At 38.3% G+C, this 15,924-nt stretch overlaps 1 protein-coding gene across 4 annotated transcripts in view; it reads left to right on the forward strand.

The window, feature by feature from the left end:
* The first annotated feature begins 557 nt into the window (after window positions 1-557).
* The window catches only part of PICALM (phosphatidylinositol binding clathrin assembly protein), a 37,896-nt gene continuing 22,529 nt past the window's right edge, over window positions 558-15,924 (forward strand). For 2 of the 4 annotated variants that reach the window (XM_009876288.1, XM_009876289.1), the window contains exons 1-11: window positions 558-695; window positions 3,010-3,085; window positions 4,308-4,410; window positions 6,527-6,620; window positions 7,122-7,233; window positions 8,525-8,631; window positions 9,526-9,567; window positions 10,320-10,405; window positions 11,643-11,766; window positions 12,112-12,248; window positions 14,551-14,651. In XM_009876288.1, the coding sequence (XP_009874590.1) occupies window positions 576-695; window positions 3,010-3,085; window positions 4,308-4,410; window positions 6,527-6,620; window positions 7,122-7,233; window positions 8,525-8,631; window positions 9,526-9,567; window positions 10,320-10,405; window positions 11,643-11,766; window positions 12,112-12,248; window positions 14,551-14,651 (1,102 nt within the window). In that variant the 5' untranslated portion in view covers window positions 558-575. The remainder of the gene's footprint in view (window positions 696-3,009; window positions 3,086-4,307; window positions 4,411-6,526; window positions 6,621-7,121; window positions 7,234-8,524; window positions 8,632-9,525; window positions 9,568-10,319; window positions 10,406-11,642; window positions 11,767-12,111; window positions 12,249-14,550; window positions 14,652-15,924) is intronic. The other 2 variants (XM_009876287.1, XM_009876286.1) reach the window with 1 other exon arrangement.

A 15,924-nucleotide genomic window follows, 5' to 3' on the forward strand; every position in this document is an offset into this window, starting at 1 on the left:
GGGTGGTGAGACCCTGGCACAGGTTGCCCAGAGAGAGGGTGGAAGCCCCATCCCTGGAAGTTTTTCAGGCCAGGCTGGATGGGGCTCTGGGCAGCCTGATCTAGTGGGGGATGTCCCTGTCCATGGCAGGGAGTTGGAACTGGATGATCTTTAAGGTCCCTTCCAACCCGGACAATTGTATGGTTCTATGAAAACTTGATGGAATGGTAGCGTGTAAGAGCTACTTTGCCATTTAAAGGTTTCAATACTTGAAAGCTGCGAGTTGTTAGAGATGATGTACGTCATTATGGTACTTCTATTCCAGGACCTTCTAAGGCAACTGGAAAAGCAATCAAGGACATGGAATCTTGCCAATGAGCAGGATGGACTTTGTATTACAAGGTTCTGGTAGACCATCACCACAGTGCTTTTCAGGAAAATATTTGTTGTTCTGGAAAGCCCCTTAGTTTTCATGGAAAATGTTACTATTTAAAGTGTACAGATTTTTTTTTTTCTTTTTATGTTACTGATCTTCCTTCATAGAACTCAATAACAAAAACTTCTGTGTTGCAGATTTAATCCAGTGCACAAATGAGATGAATGTGAACATCCCACAACTGGCAGACAGTTTGTTTGAAAGAACGACCAACAGTAGCTGGGTAGTGGTCTTCAAATCCCTCATCACAACCCATCATCTAATGGTGTACGGCAATGAGGTAATACCAAAAATAATATGTCTGCAAACAGTCGCAGCACTTCATTTCTATAAATGTCAGCTGAATGCTCCCACTAATTATCTTTGTAAGGAAATCTTTATTTTTACCTCTTTATGTCTAGCTCTGCATGAACACAAGTCTCATCTTATGTTTATCTGCTTCGTTTGTTTCTACTTTAAAGGTTAGAATTCTAGAATAAAGATTAAGTGACCTGAACTCTGGAGGTACCTTTGTTATTCTAATAAAACAAACAAATGAAACCAGTGGAAATTAACTTGAGTGGGATTCTGAAAGTGGAAGCATCTTTAGGTTTGTGCTTTAGCTAATCTAGGTAGTGTTTTCTGTCATGTACCTCAATTCTGAACAGTTTTCCACCGTCTGCCCTGTAATCTTTTGCAGAGAGGACAGCTGTGTGCCTGTGAGCTGGCTTTGAGTGTGAACATCTAAGTAACTTATCACATACTGCAGATCAATTAAGCAAGCAAAACTTCAGTTTATGCACAAAAGAATAAGCTTGTTTTGAGCTTGAATTCCAGTGGGACCTTATTTATCAAAATACAAAGTCAAGCATAGCAGCAAATTGAATTATCTGTTGGGTTTTTTTTTAAAAAAAAGCCCCAAACTATAATTTTAACTCTTTCTTAGAAAGTGTTTGCGAACATTCCTTTTTACTGTAAACAGTCAGTTTAATGTAAACAATATGGATTTTTGAATTAAGAGGGATAGCTTAAAATTCTGTATACTAAACATTCCTTTTTACTGTAAACAGTCAGTATAATGTAAACAATACGAATTTTGGAATTAAGAGGGATAGCTTAAAATTCTGTATAGGATTTTGTAGGGAGGACCAAAAGTTTTCATTTCAGGTTTTATTTAGTTAATTTATTTAGTTTATTTAGTTCTTACAGGTCATGTAGCTGCTTCCTCTGGCTGACTGGCTGGATTGGGGTGGGGAACTGTTAAGTTTTCTAAAAAATTAATAAATGCAGATATATACTGGTTTCTCTTGCAGGTTAGCTGCAGAGTAATTCTAGTCTTGGTGAAAACCTATTTGAAGCTAAGCCACAAGAGGGCAAACTTCTCTTGGTGAAAACCTATTCTTTGAAGCTAAGCCACAAGAGGGCAAACTTCTCATGTTGCCTTTAAGCATTATCCCTAGGATAATTGACACTTCCCAAAGTAGAGTCTGTACGCTTTTGCTGTGCTTGCACTTCAAGTCATGCAGATTTGAAACTGATATCAATATATTCCGTAGTAATTAAAGGTATTTCATGGGACCACTGTCTGAAACACTTGCCATTTTGAGAATAAAACTGCCAGACATATTTTGCTTGCCAAACGTGTTACGGAAGTAATGAGAGTAAGATTGCTGCTCAAGATCAAGCTTTTCACAGCTAGAAGTAGTACTTGAGCAATGAACATGGGGAAAAACAAGTAAAAAGCTGAAAGACATTTCGTTGTCCAGCTTTTGCTTAATTCATTTATAACTAAGCACTGAGTGCCTTTACTATTCTTCAGTCTTCCTTCTATGTAACCTGTGTATTTATGCTAATGAAAATAATTCAGCAGGACACGGTATGCTAATTGGAACTATTTTTTCTTCTGTGAAAATGTTAATGCAAGTGGATGCTGCGTTTATTTTTGTAGCAACTCTCTATAAATGGTTTATAAGACAGAACTATGTTTCCTACTACATTAAGATGTGCCAGTGACTTGAAATGCATCTTGACAGAATGAAGATGGCATCATTCATTTTGTGAAGCACAATTCAGAATTATGTGAAATGTACCAAGTGTGATACTGTATTAATGCTCTATAGAGATTCTTCTGTTTAAAAGTTGATTTGTAAGCAAACCAACATTTATGTCACCTTATTTTCCTACCTAAGTACCATTACAGTTTTATACTGAGCAAAGATGCCTTGGCTAATTGGTGAAATTAAATAAACTGCTATAAAATTGAAGTTAGTGATACCATTGTGAACATGGAATCTGAGAAAATATTTTGGGAGAGATTTTCAGAAGTTTCTAGTTCTGTATTCAGGCGTAAAACAAACAAGGTCTTTCAGTCAGAGGCCTTCATCCAGCTTTTATGTGATTTTGCTTTGTTCACAGATTTTTACATTAAAAAAAGTAACTAGCTTCATTTGAAAAATTCAGCTGAGTTTCTGTAGTGGTTTCCAAATTTGAAATCGGTCTTAAAATTTCAAAGCTGAATTTCATAAGCTGGATAAAAAAGGGCTTCTAGTACTGTTACCTCAGCTCTAGCTCATTGGTAATGTAGTAAAAGCATTCAAATTTTTCCTTTCATCTAGCGTTTTATCCAGTATCTGGCGTCCAGAAACACATTGTTTAATTTGAGCAATTTCCTAGACAAAAGTGGATTGCAAGGTAAGGCATCTTTTTCTTTAAAAGTTAGTGGAATGATGGGGGACAGTACGTACAAGTTGGTAATACCCTCTAATGCACTGTGTCATTTAAGAAGTAATTTTTCTGTCTGTTTTACCCCAGACTGCGTTTCTTAATTTAAAATGCTGTTGTGGCATGGCAGAAGCTGTCTGCTTGAGGAATTTGTTGTGTGTTTTAGGAAAGGCTTATAAATGCTTCTGATTTTCTAAGCTAAACAGATGTGACTCGATAGTCCAATTTCTGAAGAGATTTCTCAGTTTGGAGAGGTATATTTTGATCAGTAAGTCAAAATTTTAAAAAAGTCATATGTGCACCTCAGACAAAACATGTCAATGAGACAAGAACTGTATCAAAAAAAAAAAGTCAACAAACTCTTTTGGAAATTGAAGACAGCTCCATCCATCTTTCAGACTAATTCTGTGGGCAAATTTCTCCCTAGTTCATTTTATTTTCAACTGAAATACGCTTCCAAAATATTATGCTTCAGCCCAGTGCATTTCTGATCATACCTGTAGTTCTCACTTCTTTTTTTCCGGGGGTTTTGTTTTCACTTTTTCTGTTACTTTTCGTATAACTGCTTCTAAATTTTTTGCCACAAGTGTACCAAAACAGGCACGCAGAGTGGTTGCCCAGGCACAGAAACCTTCTCTGTGATAACCAAGGGTCGGCCAGATTGTCTTACGTTGGGTCTGGACTTCCATGGTCTCAGTATAGATTATGAACAGATCTTTTTTTTAGATTGTATCCGTAGACTGACAGTTATTACAATATTTCTTATTGCCAATGTCTTAGAATGGTAAAAATTCTATGATGTCTTAATGTTTCTCTCAGTGCCTTTTTTTTCTGTTCAGTCATAAATGAGAGAATGTGTTGCAGAGCTGACACAAACATTTGTGAATGCATCATGTAGGGTTTTTTTGGTAGTATTTTCTGTCATCGTATGGGAGAACTTGCAGAGAAACACTTTGCTTTGCTTTTGGAAGTAATTTCCTTAGGAAGCGAAGTGTGAACTTCTAGATAGTTGCAGTGATGTCTCATTTCCATGGTGGATACAATGGCATACGTGGCTCTTGGTAACACAAAGGAACTATACAGAATCAGGTAAAAACATTATGAAACTGTCTTGTCTTAGTATCTTGCACTTTATTTAGTGTTCTTCATCTTTGACTGGATAAATTATAAGCTTCTGAAACTTGTTTTTTAGGTTATGACATGTCAACGTTCATCAGACGGTATAGTAGATATCTGAATGAAAAGGCAGTTTCCTACAGACAAGTGGCTTTTGACTTCACAAAAGTAAAAAGAGGGTAAGGACCATAATTTGTTTGGCCTATTACGAGAATTTCTTATGTCCTGTAATTCAAGTACCGACAGTAATGTCTGCTTTTGTGAGTTACCTCCCATGGCTCACCAAGGGTCAACTGCCCAGTTTTGTATATTGCAAAAATATTTTATGTGTCCTAATTTTACTTCTTTAAACAGTAACAGTTTAATATAAAGAGATGAAGAATTGTATGCATCCAAGTGTATATCAAAAAAAGAAATTTGGACAAATCTTCCACGAGACTTCACCCAGTTGCTGTGTTTTGCGTGTAGTAGAGGGGACTGTGCAATTTCCTTTGCCTTTAGCTCTGGAGTGGTTCCGTGACAGATGTTCTGTGAGGTACCTTGCAGACCTTCCTGGTCTTTATCTGTTTTTGTCCCAAAATGCCTGTAGGAAGTTTACTACCTTTGTAAAGGTAGTCAGTTCATGATTTTAAGCACAACGTTGTAGGAGATGCTCTTCTGAGTTTGTCTCTAGGAATTCAGTTTCCCTGGAAAGTGAGCTCCTTAAGGAGAAATCACTTGTTTGAGACCAGGTGCCTGGTTAGATGTCCAATAGCACGGTGCAGGGCACGGTGCGGTACTTGGGTTAATCGCGTGTGCCAGCGAAGGGTGGAGTTAATCTGAGATCTCTGCCATTGGGAAAGCTAGTGAACACGTACTGGTTGTGGCTGAAAATATTTCCATCTTTGTCCCTCATCTCTGTATGCAGTGCTTTTTAAAAGTGAAAACAGAATTTTAGTTTCATGTTTGGGCATCCTTTATTATCATGTGCAGGCTAGTTTATATTGATGCTAAAAAATGAATTCATAACTCACAGAAATCTCAAACTGTTAAATGAGTTAACGGCAGCAGTGGGCTGTCTAACAGCATCTTGCATTAGTGTTACAGAAACATTTAAAATTGGTCTGAGAATACTGTCCACAGCTCCTTGCATCTGGGTGCTAATACTGTGTGGTCCTTTTGGGTTTGAAATGTGACAGTTAAGGAAAAGGGGAGCGCTTGGGCTGCTTTTGCTCTTTCTGCCTATAGAGATGGTTGGAGTCCCAGAAATCAGGAGCCACCTTACCTTTTCTACGTAGAGGATGTGTGTGTGGTCAGGTGGCTGCAGATAAACTAGAGATACACAAGTAATTTAGATAATCAAGTGATTTAGGCCTAATAAAGTGAATTATTATTTAGCCAACAGCACGTGCCTGGAGGTCCTTCTGTGAGCCAGCAGGAGAGGCAGCACTCTACCTTTTCCACCCCTCCGTTTCTCAGGGGCTCTGCACTTATGCCCTGCCACGTCTGGTTTATTGCAGTTGTTGTTTGCTGTTAGGGAGGGAGTTCATGTCATGAGTAGAAAGCTGAGGCTGTGTGTTGCCCGTTGCCTTCCAGCACAGAGAACGACCGTGGCCTTTTCTGTGCAGATGCTCCGTGAGATTTTACTTGTAGGAAACACCAGGTGTGCTCTGTGTGTGTGCTGGAGAACTGCAAGGCTGTCTGATTTGTCTTAGAAAAAGCAGTCATTTCTGGTTGCTGAGGTGATATAATCTCTTCCTTGATTGTTGCTTTTCTTGAATGTTTTTGATCTTTTTTAATCTGGACAATTCATGAGCAACCAAATATCAGTAGTCAACCATTAAAGAAATGTCATATAGTCTGTATAATCTCTCTGAGGAAGCTTGAGAAACATATTGCCACATTCCCTTATTCTTACTGCTAAAGGAAAATCATCCAAACTAACCTTACATAGTAATCAGGTGACTGGAAAAAGCATGGATAAAAACTGGCTTCAGAAATAACCTTTGGAGCGTTTTTGTGGTTACCTGATGCATCATAGCTCTGCTGTGTTTCTGAGCACTATCAGTTTCATTTTCTCTGCATAAAAATTCATCTTGGATTCATATTTTGGCTAAATAAAAGTTGTTACTTTTGTACACTGGTTTTATTACAGTTGTAGTGGCTAGGCAGCTTTCCTAAGCACCAAAATGTCTGCTCTGAATTGCAGGGATTTAAATGTTTTCTCTGACCTGTTTAATTTTCTGCGTTACGTTTTGCGCTTAGCAGTTGCCTTCAAAATTCAGGTGAAAATTTGTCTTTTGTTTTGCACAACAGGGCTGATGGAGTGATGAGAACAATGAGCACAGAAAAACTCCTAAAAACTGTACCCATTATACAGAATCAAATGGATGCACTTCTTGACTTCAATGTAAGTGTAGTAGCACGTACATATGTAAAACATTCTTGACAACCTGCACAACCTTGTAAAATAGGATGAGATTAAAGGTCTTGAACTTGGTTCCTTGTTGCCTGCACAACTTAAAGAGCACAAATCATTTTGTTCATTGGTGTATCTCCAAGAAATCAGGAAAAAGAGATACAGTGCTCACTGGAGAGAATGCCTTGTGCTAATCAGTGATGTTTATTATGTACACTGTGTGAGAATTGTTTGTTCATTTAAAAGTTGCTTATTTCTTCCTTCTAGTTATGGTAGTTCACGTTAATGTTAAGTATGAAAAATATCTGTCAAAATAATTCGATTTAATTCTGTGCTGAGAGATCCTGAGCTGATTTTTTGTGCTGCTACGTTCTGCTAAGAGCCAGCGAGAGGACTGGAAAGCATGCCTTGGGATAGAGTACTGGAGTTCAACTAGAAGTTTTCCAATAAATGATCAATTCATTTAAATTAACTTTTTTCTGATCTTCCTAGGTCAATAGCAATGAACTTACAAATGGTGTCATTAATGCTGCCTTCATGCTCCTCTTCAAAGATGCAATTAGACTGTTTGCGGCATATAACGAAGGGATTATTAACCTCTTGGGTAAATATAACTGCTTTTTGCAATGTTGGACTTTGGGGAGGTAGTTCAGTAAACAATCTCCAAGAGCTGCTCTTTTTTGAGACGTTGCAATAGTCTTGCTGTAAAAGATCAAAATATTACAGTTATTTCCAATTCAAGATTTATTTCCAAGGTTTTTCTATCCAATTGCATTTTCCGTTGCATTATATTACAGAGATGGATAGATTTATGAAAGGAAAGCCTGTGCGAGATTTTCTTAATTTTTTGACTTGCACTGCTTTGGGGGTTTTTTGTTGTGTGTCTTTGGTTTTACTCGTTGATGTTTTTTCTCTAAGAAATAAGATCAGGTTTTGTCGAGTAAGTTGTGGTCAGTTACAAATTTGCAGTCACAGCATCTGTGATTGTTTGACTCTCAAAACTTTAATCTTGCTTGGTTAGCTCAAGTTTCTAGAGCATCCCTTATATTTTAAGGGAAATTACAAATTAAGGTTTCAAGCCTTCTTGCTTGCATGCACTGGAGATGCAGGGGAGCTTAAATTTTGAAAATAAATTAGGGAAAATAATCTGTTGGTTTGCTTGGTTTGGTTATAGTCTGTGGTGGGATCAAGCTACCAGATTGCTGTTCTTACCCAGTGCTTGTAAAACAGAAAGCAAATGGGATCAAGCCACCAGATTGCTATTCTTACCCAGTGCTTGTAAAACAGAAAGCAAAATCCAGAATTAGTGTAAGGACAGTCACGCTCCGAGTCTGAAGCCCCTGTCTACTGCTTTTCCCTCAGTAAGCAGACCTAGGATGTAGTTGCTTTCACTCATGTTTCGAGTGAGGCTTAATGTAGAAACAGGCCTTTAAAGTGCTGTTTCAAGAAGAGTGGGACCCTCCTACTTTCAGCACCGGTGTTTTGTCGTCAGTTGTAGCCCAACTGCTTGTAACAAGAGTCGTGAGTCTGGTGGCTGATACTAAAATCTTACCTGTGAGCGCTGGAAGAGAGTAGATGCTTGACTGCCAAATTGTAAAATTGCTTTCCTCACCTCCCTCCCCCAAGAGGATGACTTTGCGTTCCTTTGGGTGACCTCTTTTTAAAATTAATTGTCCTCTTCAGGGTGGTTATGCTTTTGAGAGATCTAGGACCTGCAAGGTAAGGTGTCATTGCATGCCTGTCATCCTTGGCACATGTTCTGCAGAGCTGTTGTCGTTTGGTGCAACACAACGTCATAAACCAGATCTGCAGGAGTTTTCTTCTTGTCTCGTTCTATATGCTTTCACTTTCCAGAATGCTGGATTTCTTAATGCACGTATTCTTACTGTTTATAGAAAAATACTTTGATATGAAAAAGAACCAGTGCAAAGAAGGCCTTGATATATATAAGAAGTTCCTCACTAGAATGACACGGATCTCAGAGTTCCTTAAAGTTGCGGAGGTAAGCTTCAGTTGGGCAAACTTTGCCCTTTATTTCAAATGGCTTATCAAGTGCTTATTTTCTTATAAAGCAGATCCTTCATCCTTCCAGTGAGATTGCAGTGCCATCAAGGGATGATCTTGTCAGTCTCTGTGCTGGCCAGTGTGCTCCTGTTCTTGTTTTGCTTTCCTTCATGTTCATACCTCTTTAAAAAAAAAAAAAAGGCTCTAGAGCTTGGCTCACTGTCTGCCCTGACACAATTTCAGAGATACTACCTTCAGATAGTTGAGAGTACTAATCTTTCTATTGTAACAATATATATCCCACTGCAGAACATCATAAATTTGATCTGCATTTAGGAAACAACTTCTTTAAAAAACTTTGAAGGTGCTTTGTCGTGGGAAATACATGCTCTTTGATCTGCATTTAGGAAACAGCTTCTTCAAAAAACTTAGAAGGTGCTTTGTCGTGGGAAATACATGCTCTGTATCAGTAGGTGCGAGAATTTCACAGAATCACAGAATGTCAGGGGTTGGAAGGGACCTCAGAAGATCATCTAGTCCAATCCCCCTGCCAGAGCAGGAACGCCTAGATGATGTTACATTTACCACATAAACTGTGGGATAGGCAAACTTCTCTAGCCTTAAAATTCTGAAACACTTGATTCTTACTTAGTTTTATTTATTCATTTCTAAAATTGTATCTGGTAAAGTATCTCTTAGTAGGTGTACTACAATTGTGTCTACGTTTAACACAATTTATTGTAGCCAACCATTATAGGGTTTGGATTGTGGAGATTTAAATTGTATGTAGACAGGTTTGTGCTTCTTATTACTTAATGCTATTTGCTTTTTGAGCATCTCTGCCTTTTAACAGAAGCAAACAGGTTCTAAAGCTCATTTGTTTTATTTACAGCAAGTTGGAATTGACAGAGGAGACATACCAGATCTCTCACAGGTAGATAAACCTATTATGTGGTTGCCAGTACATGTCTGCTTTGGGGTTGCATAATCAAAAAAGCTTGGCATCTTGACATTCACTTACGCTTTCTTGTGTACATTGTTAGCAGATTATCTCCAAATTTGTGAGTAAATCCAACCTCTGTTGGAGCCTGACTTTTCTATGCTGTCATCCTGTTGTAAAATATTGTAGGTTTTTTCTTTCGCACTCTGAGTTTTAAGACAACTTCTGTGAAGCTCAAAGACGCGATTGGTATCTGTGAGTTCGCATAATGAAGCTTTTACACAATGTTATGAAGCTTTGGTTTTTAGCAAGCTTGCTTTTGGCTGTGTGCCCATTTAAATCATTGTGAAGGCTTGCAGAGCGTACCCACAGAAGTGGCTTCAGGTACAATTTCTTCTTAGTGTCTCTTTAAACACTGACTGCTTCCAACGGTCTGCTTACTTATTCCTAGCTCTTAATTTAACATCTCTCGACATATTTCAGTACTTGGTGAGTCATTATGACAGAGTAATGTAGTGAGGCAAGTACATCACCTGATATTTTAAGTAATTAAATATGTAGTGGATGCCAAGATGACGTTTAAGTATTCTTGAGTTGTAGTAGTTGCCCTGCAGTTGCATCCTCTGAAAGTCTTGTAACTACTAAATTGCTTCCTTAGATTTTTCAAATCTATTCCTGAATGTTTTTTTCTGAATGCTTTTTTAGGTATGTTCTTTTGTCTTGCTTTGTTGTTTTGTTTTTTTCAGGCACCGAGTAGCCTTCTTGATGCTTTGGAACAACATTTAGCTTCTCTAGAAGGGAAGAAAATCAAAGATTCCACAGCTGCAAGCAGGTACTTGTGCCCTTGTCCTTTGAAACAGTTGTTGAATTGAATGTTAAATCCATTCTTTTGGATTTCATTATAAATTAAGGTTTGTGCAGCTGTGTTGAAGATACTGTAATTAACAGTGGTAGAATAGCAAGTTATTGTATCTTTTGCTGAGTACTTCATGGAGCTTCTTCCAGGTCAACAGAACTAGAATCTAAGGAGCTGCAAGTGGTTGCTGTAGAATCGCTCGTGTAGTAGTTACACTTCTAATATTTAATCTTCAATTTCTGAAGAGAAATTAAGTTTTTCTCATTTACCACTTGCAAACATTCATTTTATGTTAATGATTAGGATTCTGTAAGGTATGCAACATTTGTTTATCAATGTCCTTAGACTCTTGTATTTTAACTTTAATCTCTTTTTTTCAAAAGCAAGGAAATGCTTCTGGAAGTCCTTATACTAAGGATAGATTTTTAAAGTAATTGGAGATTAAAGCCGTAACAGATATGATAAAAGTGTGCTTGTTAAAACACAAAGTGCTATCTAGAGAAGTCCTCTAGGCAAATAACTTTGTTGTTTAAATTTTAAAAAGTGTAATACTGGGGAGAAGATTTGTAGAATGAAACAGTGCTTCTTTATTGCACATTCAGAAAGTAAGGCAGTAATATTTTATATGTTCTTTTTTTGTGGTAGTAGCAATACTAGCACTTGGCAGCGTTTTGTTAGCTACTTCTCAGAATATTTCTATTGTAAGATAAGTTTGTTTTAAAAGGTTAAGTATTTGTTTTGGATCTTTTTGCACGCTTTTAAACGTGATGATAAATTGCAGACTTTTTTCCTCTGGATTATACTGGTTGCATTGGTAGTTTCTTAACTAAACCTGTTAAATCAGCAACCATTTGTATTGGAGCCCAGATTATTGGAGGTTCTGGTGTATCTGTCAAGAATGCTGTCCTAGGCAAACAGAAAAGAGCAAAGACTTAAAACATTAGTCCTGTGCAGCTGTGTTTGGAGGGGAAACATTTAAGGGGGAAATTCCAAAATCCAGTTAATGAGTGGAGAGCATGATCTCTAAGCGTTTTCACTTTGCAGTTCATTTGGTGTATCTTATTTAAACTTAGCACTTTGTACAGGGTAAGATAAAACCAGAGTTAGATGAGTTCAGAGGGAGATGAGGTGGGTACAAGCAAAGTGTTCTTTAGATGTTCTTGTCACACGTCACGTAGTAACAGCCAACTTTTCTCCTGTCCAATTACTTTAGGGCTACCACCCTTTCCAATGCAGTCTCTTCCCTTGCAAGCACTGGCCTGTCCCTCACAAAAGTTGATGAAAGGGAAAAACAAGCTGCGTTAGAGGAAGAACAGGCTCGTTTAAAAGCTTTAAAGGTAGGCATCCAGAATTTTTAACCCAAGAAACTTTTCCTTTGTTCTCGTTGATACCTTATTTAGGATTCTTCAAGGAGCATAGGGAATAAGCAGTTATTAACACGGAATGTGTGCTCTTGGCAAAGCACTGGAAGTAGAATCTTACGTACATATACCAGACAACTTGTGGAGGGTGTGTTAAAACAGTTTCTGAAGGATTTGTGGCACCGCTGACTCCTGAAATTGTAAATAGCTGACGCTGCTGCATGGAATAAAGAAAAATGATTCTTCTGTTTTACTCACCTCCAAAGGCATGTACACAAATATTGTTTCTGGATTTCTTACGCCAGCTCACTTTCCCAACAGGAGCAACGTCTAAAAGAACTTGCAAAGAAACCTCATACCTCTTTAACGACTGCAGCTTCTCCTGTGTCGACTGCAGCAGGAAGCATAATGACCGCACCAGCCATTGATATTTTTTCTACCCCTAGCTCTTCAAACAGGTATGCCCAGTGGTGTAACTTCGCGGAGATGCACTGTAGCTAGGGTTTCTTGCAAATCTCTGCTGCAGAGTATGCATTGTGAAAGGCTGGATGGGTGTAGAGTCCATTAGGGACGTGATAAAAATGATGGTTTGGCTAAAGTTGATGGGAAAATAACCTACTACCATAAATAACATAACAAGTCTGTTGTCGTCATCTGTTTGCAGAATAGTTTCTGATAGGAACCAGTTACTGACAACCCTGGTAGCTATTTGTAGTCAGTAAGACAGTTGGAACTGTAACACACACATTCTTTGCTCCCAAAGAACCTTACAAGTTAATTTAGGAAAAGTCAGCAAGTCAGATTAGGAGATCATAAAGATAATACTGAATTTAATGTTGCAATTTTTGATCTTTATAAAGCTAAAGTGGTAACAAATTTTAGTGGTTTGACCTTGGCCAGCAGCCAGGTGCCCACACAGCTGCTCTATCACCCCCCTTTCTCTGCTAGACCAGGGGAGAAAATGTATTGAAGGACCCGTGGCTTGAGGGAAGGACAGGGAGATGACCCACATCTACCATCCCAGGCAAAACAGACTCGGTTTTGGGGAAGTTAGCTAAATTTATTAAAGAACAAATTAGAGAAGAGTAGTGAGAGATAAAAACAGTTTCCCTCTCACGGGAAACAATCTTCGCACGCCTTTCTCCGTGAGCCCTCTCTTGAGGATTCAGTTCTGTTAGAGCTCACATGAGAATCTGCTGTTCTTCTAAAGTAGCCAGCTCTCTGACAGCCTTCTTTCCCCACTAGAAAGCTCTTCTAGGAAATTACTTGACACCAAATACATGGAAACTATCTAAATCATATATAAGGAGCTAGAGAATCTGTCAGTAACTGAAAGACTTAGTTGAATTTTTTTTTCCTTCTAAACTGCTTTTTAGAGGCCAAAGTATTTGAAATGGGCCTGCACTTTGAGCTAATAACTTGAGTGTCCATCTGATCTTGCTCTCTAAGAGGGCTAAAACATCTAATACATCTACTTCAAACAGCCAGAAGTGCTACATAGCGAAGACAAGATCATTTTCATCTAAATATACAAATGCTAGTTTGCTTCATGATTAAATTCAGTGGCTGGCAATGTGACTGCCATCAGCAAAGAGCAGATTTCACAGAAGGAGCTGCCATGAAGGAGATATGTTGGGTCATAAGTTCAGTCACTTGCTGTCAGAGGCAACGTGTCCCATTTAATCCCTGTCATTAACTTGAACAAGCTTTCCTTGAAAATTATCTTGCTTCTGCTGCTCACATTACAGGGCTGGGCCAGACCATGCTGCTTTTTTTAGTAGGAGCAAGAGTGGCAAAATGTGATTTCAGTCACTGTTGAAATGAAGTAGTAAAAACTGAATGCTACAAGTGATTGGGTCAGCAAGAGAATTTGCAGAGATGTAGGATGTCACTACAGGCCCTTCAAGTCTTATACCAGTCTCATTTTGAAAGATGCTCGGATGCCACAGTGACTTGGCTGCTGTCTGTAATAGCAGGTGTACGTGCAAATTTCGATCCATTTTGTGGGATAAAAAGTTATGGGTGAACACCAGTACTCCGTTTTATATTCTTCTTCAAAACTAATTTAAAGTACAAAATGAACTCTGCAAGAGGATGAATTTTACTTTTCCGGTTAGATTCGTGAAATTATGGCAAAAGTTGTATTGAAGACTTTACTCTTCATTTCCATATGATGTTCTTGGAACTCGATTTGATTTTTTAATACTCTAAAATGTGCATTTAAATGAGTTTTCACATGACTGATATGTGATCAAGTGTTTCGAGGCTTCTTATACTTCGCTTTCCCCGAAGTTCTTTAACAGGTCATAGATGTAAGCCAGTTTCTCAGCAGTGATTGATAGCAGAAAGGTGTCAGTTGTGGAATTTAGATGTAACATCTTGGTGATACAGCCTATTAGAGTTCATTCTGCCTGTCTGCTTTTCTCGTGCTTTAGGGCTTCCATGAGGTTATTTCAAAAGCTACTGACGATTGCAGAGTATAATGGGCTTTAGCCCTGCTATTGGATTGTGAAGAAGATGAGAAAACTGGTTGTAGTTATGTCTTAGCTTTGACAAAAGATAGAACTTAGCTTGCGAAATTAACATTTTCCTGCAAAACTGAAAGTAGGAAGTTCACCAGGCTTTCTGATTTCAGCTTAGCTCTTTTCTACCAACCAATTTGTAACAAAACTTTCTGTACTGTTGGTAGTTTCTAGCTTTTGTTTTGTATTAAAACACACGATGTAGTTCACACGGTTGTATTATAATTTATCTTTGTAGCACTTCAAAGCTGCCAAATGACCTGCTTGATTTGCAGCCAACTTTTCATCCGTCTGTACATCCTATATCTGCTGCTCCTCAAGGAGGAAGTACCTGGGGAGGTAAGAATTCCAAATTGCATTAAGGTTCTAACTGCTGTGGCCACATCCCTGTAAATTTTTCCCCAAATATGCAGGCTGTTTCTTCCTTAAAGACAGATCTCGCAAAGACAAGCGACAAGTGGATGAAGGGAGCAGAAAAAATCAAATCTGGATCTAGATTAAAATTATGTGTGTGGTGATTACTGAGAGTTTTAATATGAGAGTCCTTGGTAAAGTTACTTGAATTATTGACCAGCTGCATCAGCCACGTAACTGCTGTCTTCAAGAGCCCCACGGCAAACTGCAGAAATTTAGCTGTGAGAGGTCAGTTCTGGAAAGGTCTCTGCCAAGTAGCCCGTGTTGCATAAATGGGAACTTGTGTGCAGATTTTTTTTTTTAATCCACGTCTTAAATTTTGTCTGATAAATCAGATTTGTAGGTGGTAATAGAGCAGAACCTGGATGGAGCCTGAAAGGAGGCAGTTGTGACAATTACTCATAAAAGGCCAGGAAAGCCAGAGCTATGGAAAATAAAACAAGGCACCTCTGTACAAATTCTCTGCCGTATTTCTTTTAACTGCAAGGGCACATTAGCAAAAAGCTGTCGTTGGATCTCTTTAGGTATAGAGACAAAATCTGTAGGGAGCTCTTACCTCTGAAATTTCCTTCAGAACCCCCAAATTATTGTTCTGCCAAGTTCCTAGGATGGACTGAACGAGATACAAGATTACCTTACCAGTACTGGCAAGTCCTTCAACCAGGGAGGCGAGCAAGAGCTCTCAGAGTCAAGAATGTTCCTTCAAGATTGGTTTGAATGTGTGATCGTTCAGTCATTTACTCAGAGCTGGTTTTCTCTTTGCTGCTTTGCGGTGTTCCAGACGACTTCTGGTACAGGTTATGTACTGCCCGCTCGCATCACAGGTTATACTGGTTGAGGATTAAAGATCTCTTATGAAGATGTTTCTTTTTACTTAACAAAATAGCAAACACCTCAACTACATCTCTATTTACAGATTATTATTTTTATTATTTTTCTTAAATAAAGCTTGCAAAAGTGCTTTATCATATGAAAAATCAGGGGTGGCTGCTTCAAAAAGTTTTGTAGGCATCGAAATAATCCTGCTGTGAAATTTTACTTCACTATTTCTTTTTTTGTGAGACAGAACTTTTCCTAACCATCTTACCAGTTATCTCATGTATCTGTATAATAAGCAGTCTATGTATCTTACTTTCCTGTTTACTTTTTTTGCTGTGCACTTTACATCTTGTGTACCTTCTCACATTTGTTTGTAGGG

The sequence above is a fragment of the Apaloderma vittatum genome, unplaced genomic scaffold (genome assembly GCF_000703405.1).
Source record: "Apaloderma vittatum isolate BGI_N311 unplaced genomic scaffold, ASM70340v1 scaffold4339, whole genome shotgun sequence".
Lineage (NCBI taxonomy): Eukaryota > Metazoa > Chordata > Aves > Trogoniformes > Trogonidae > Apaloderma > Apaloderma vittatum.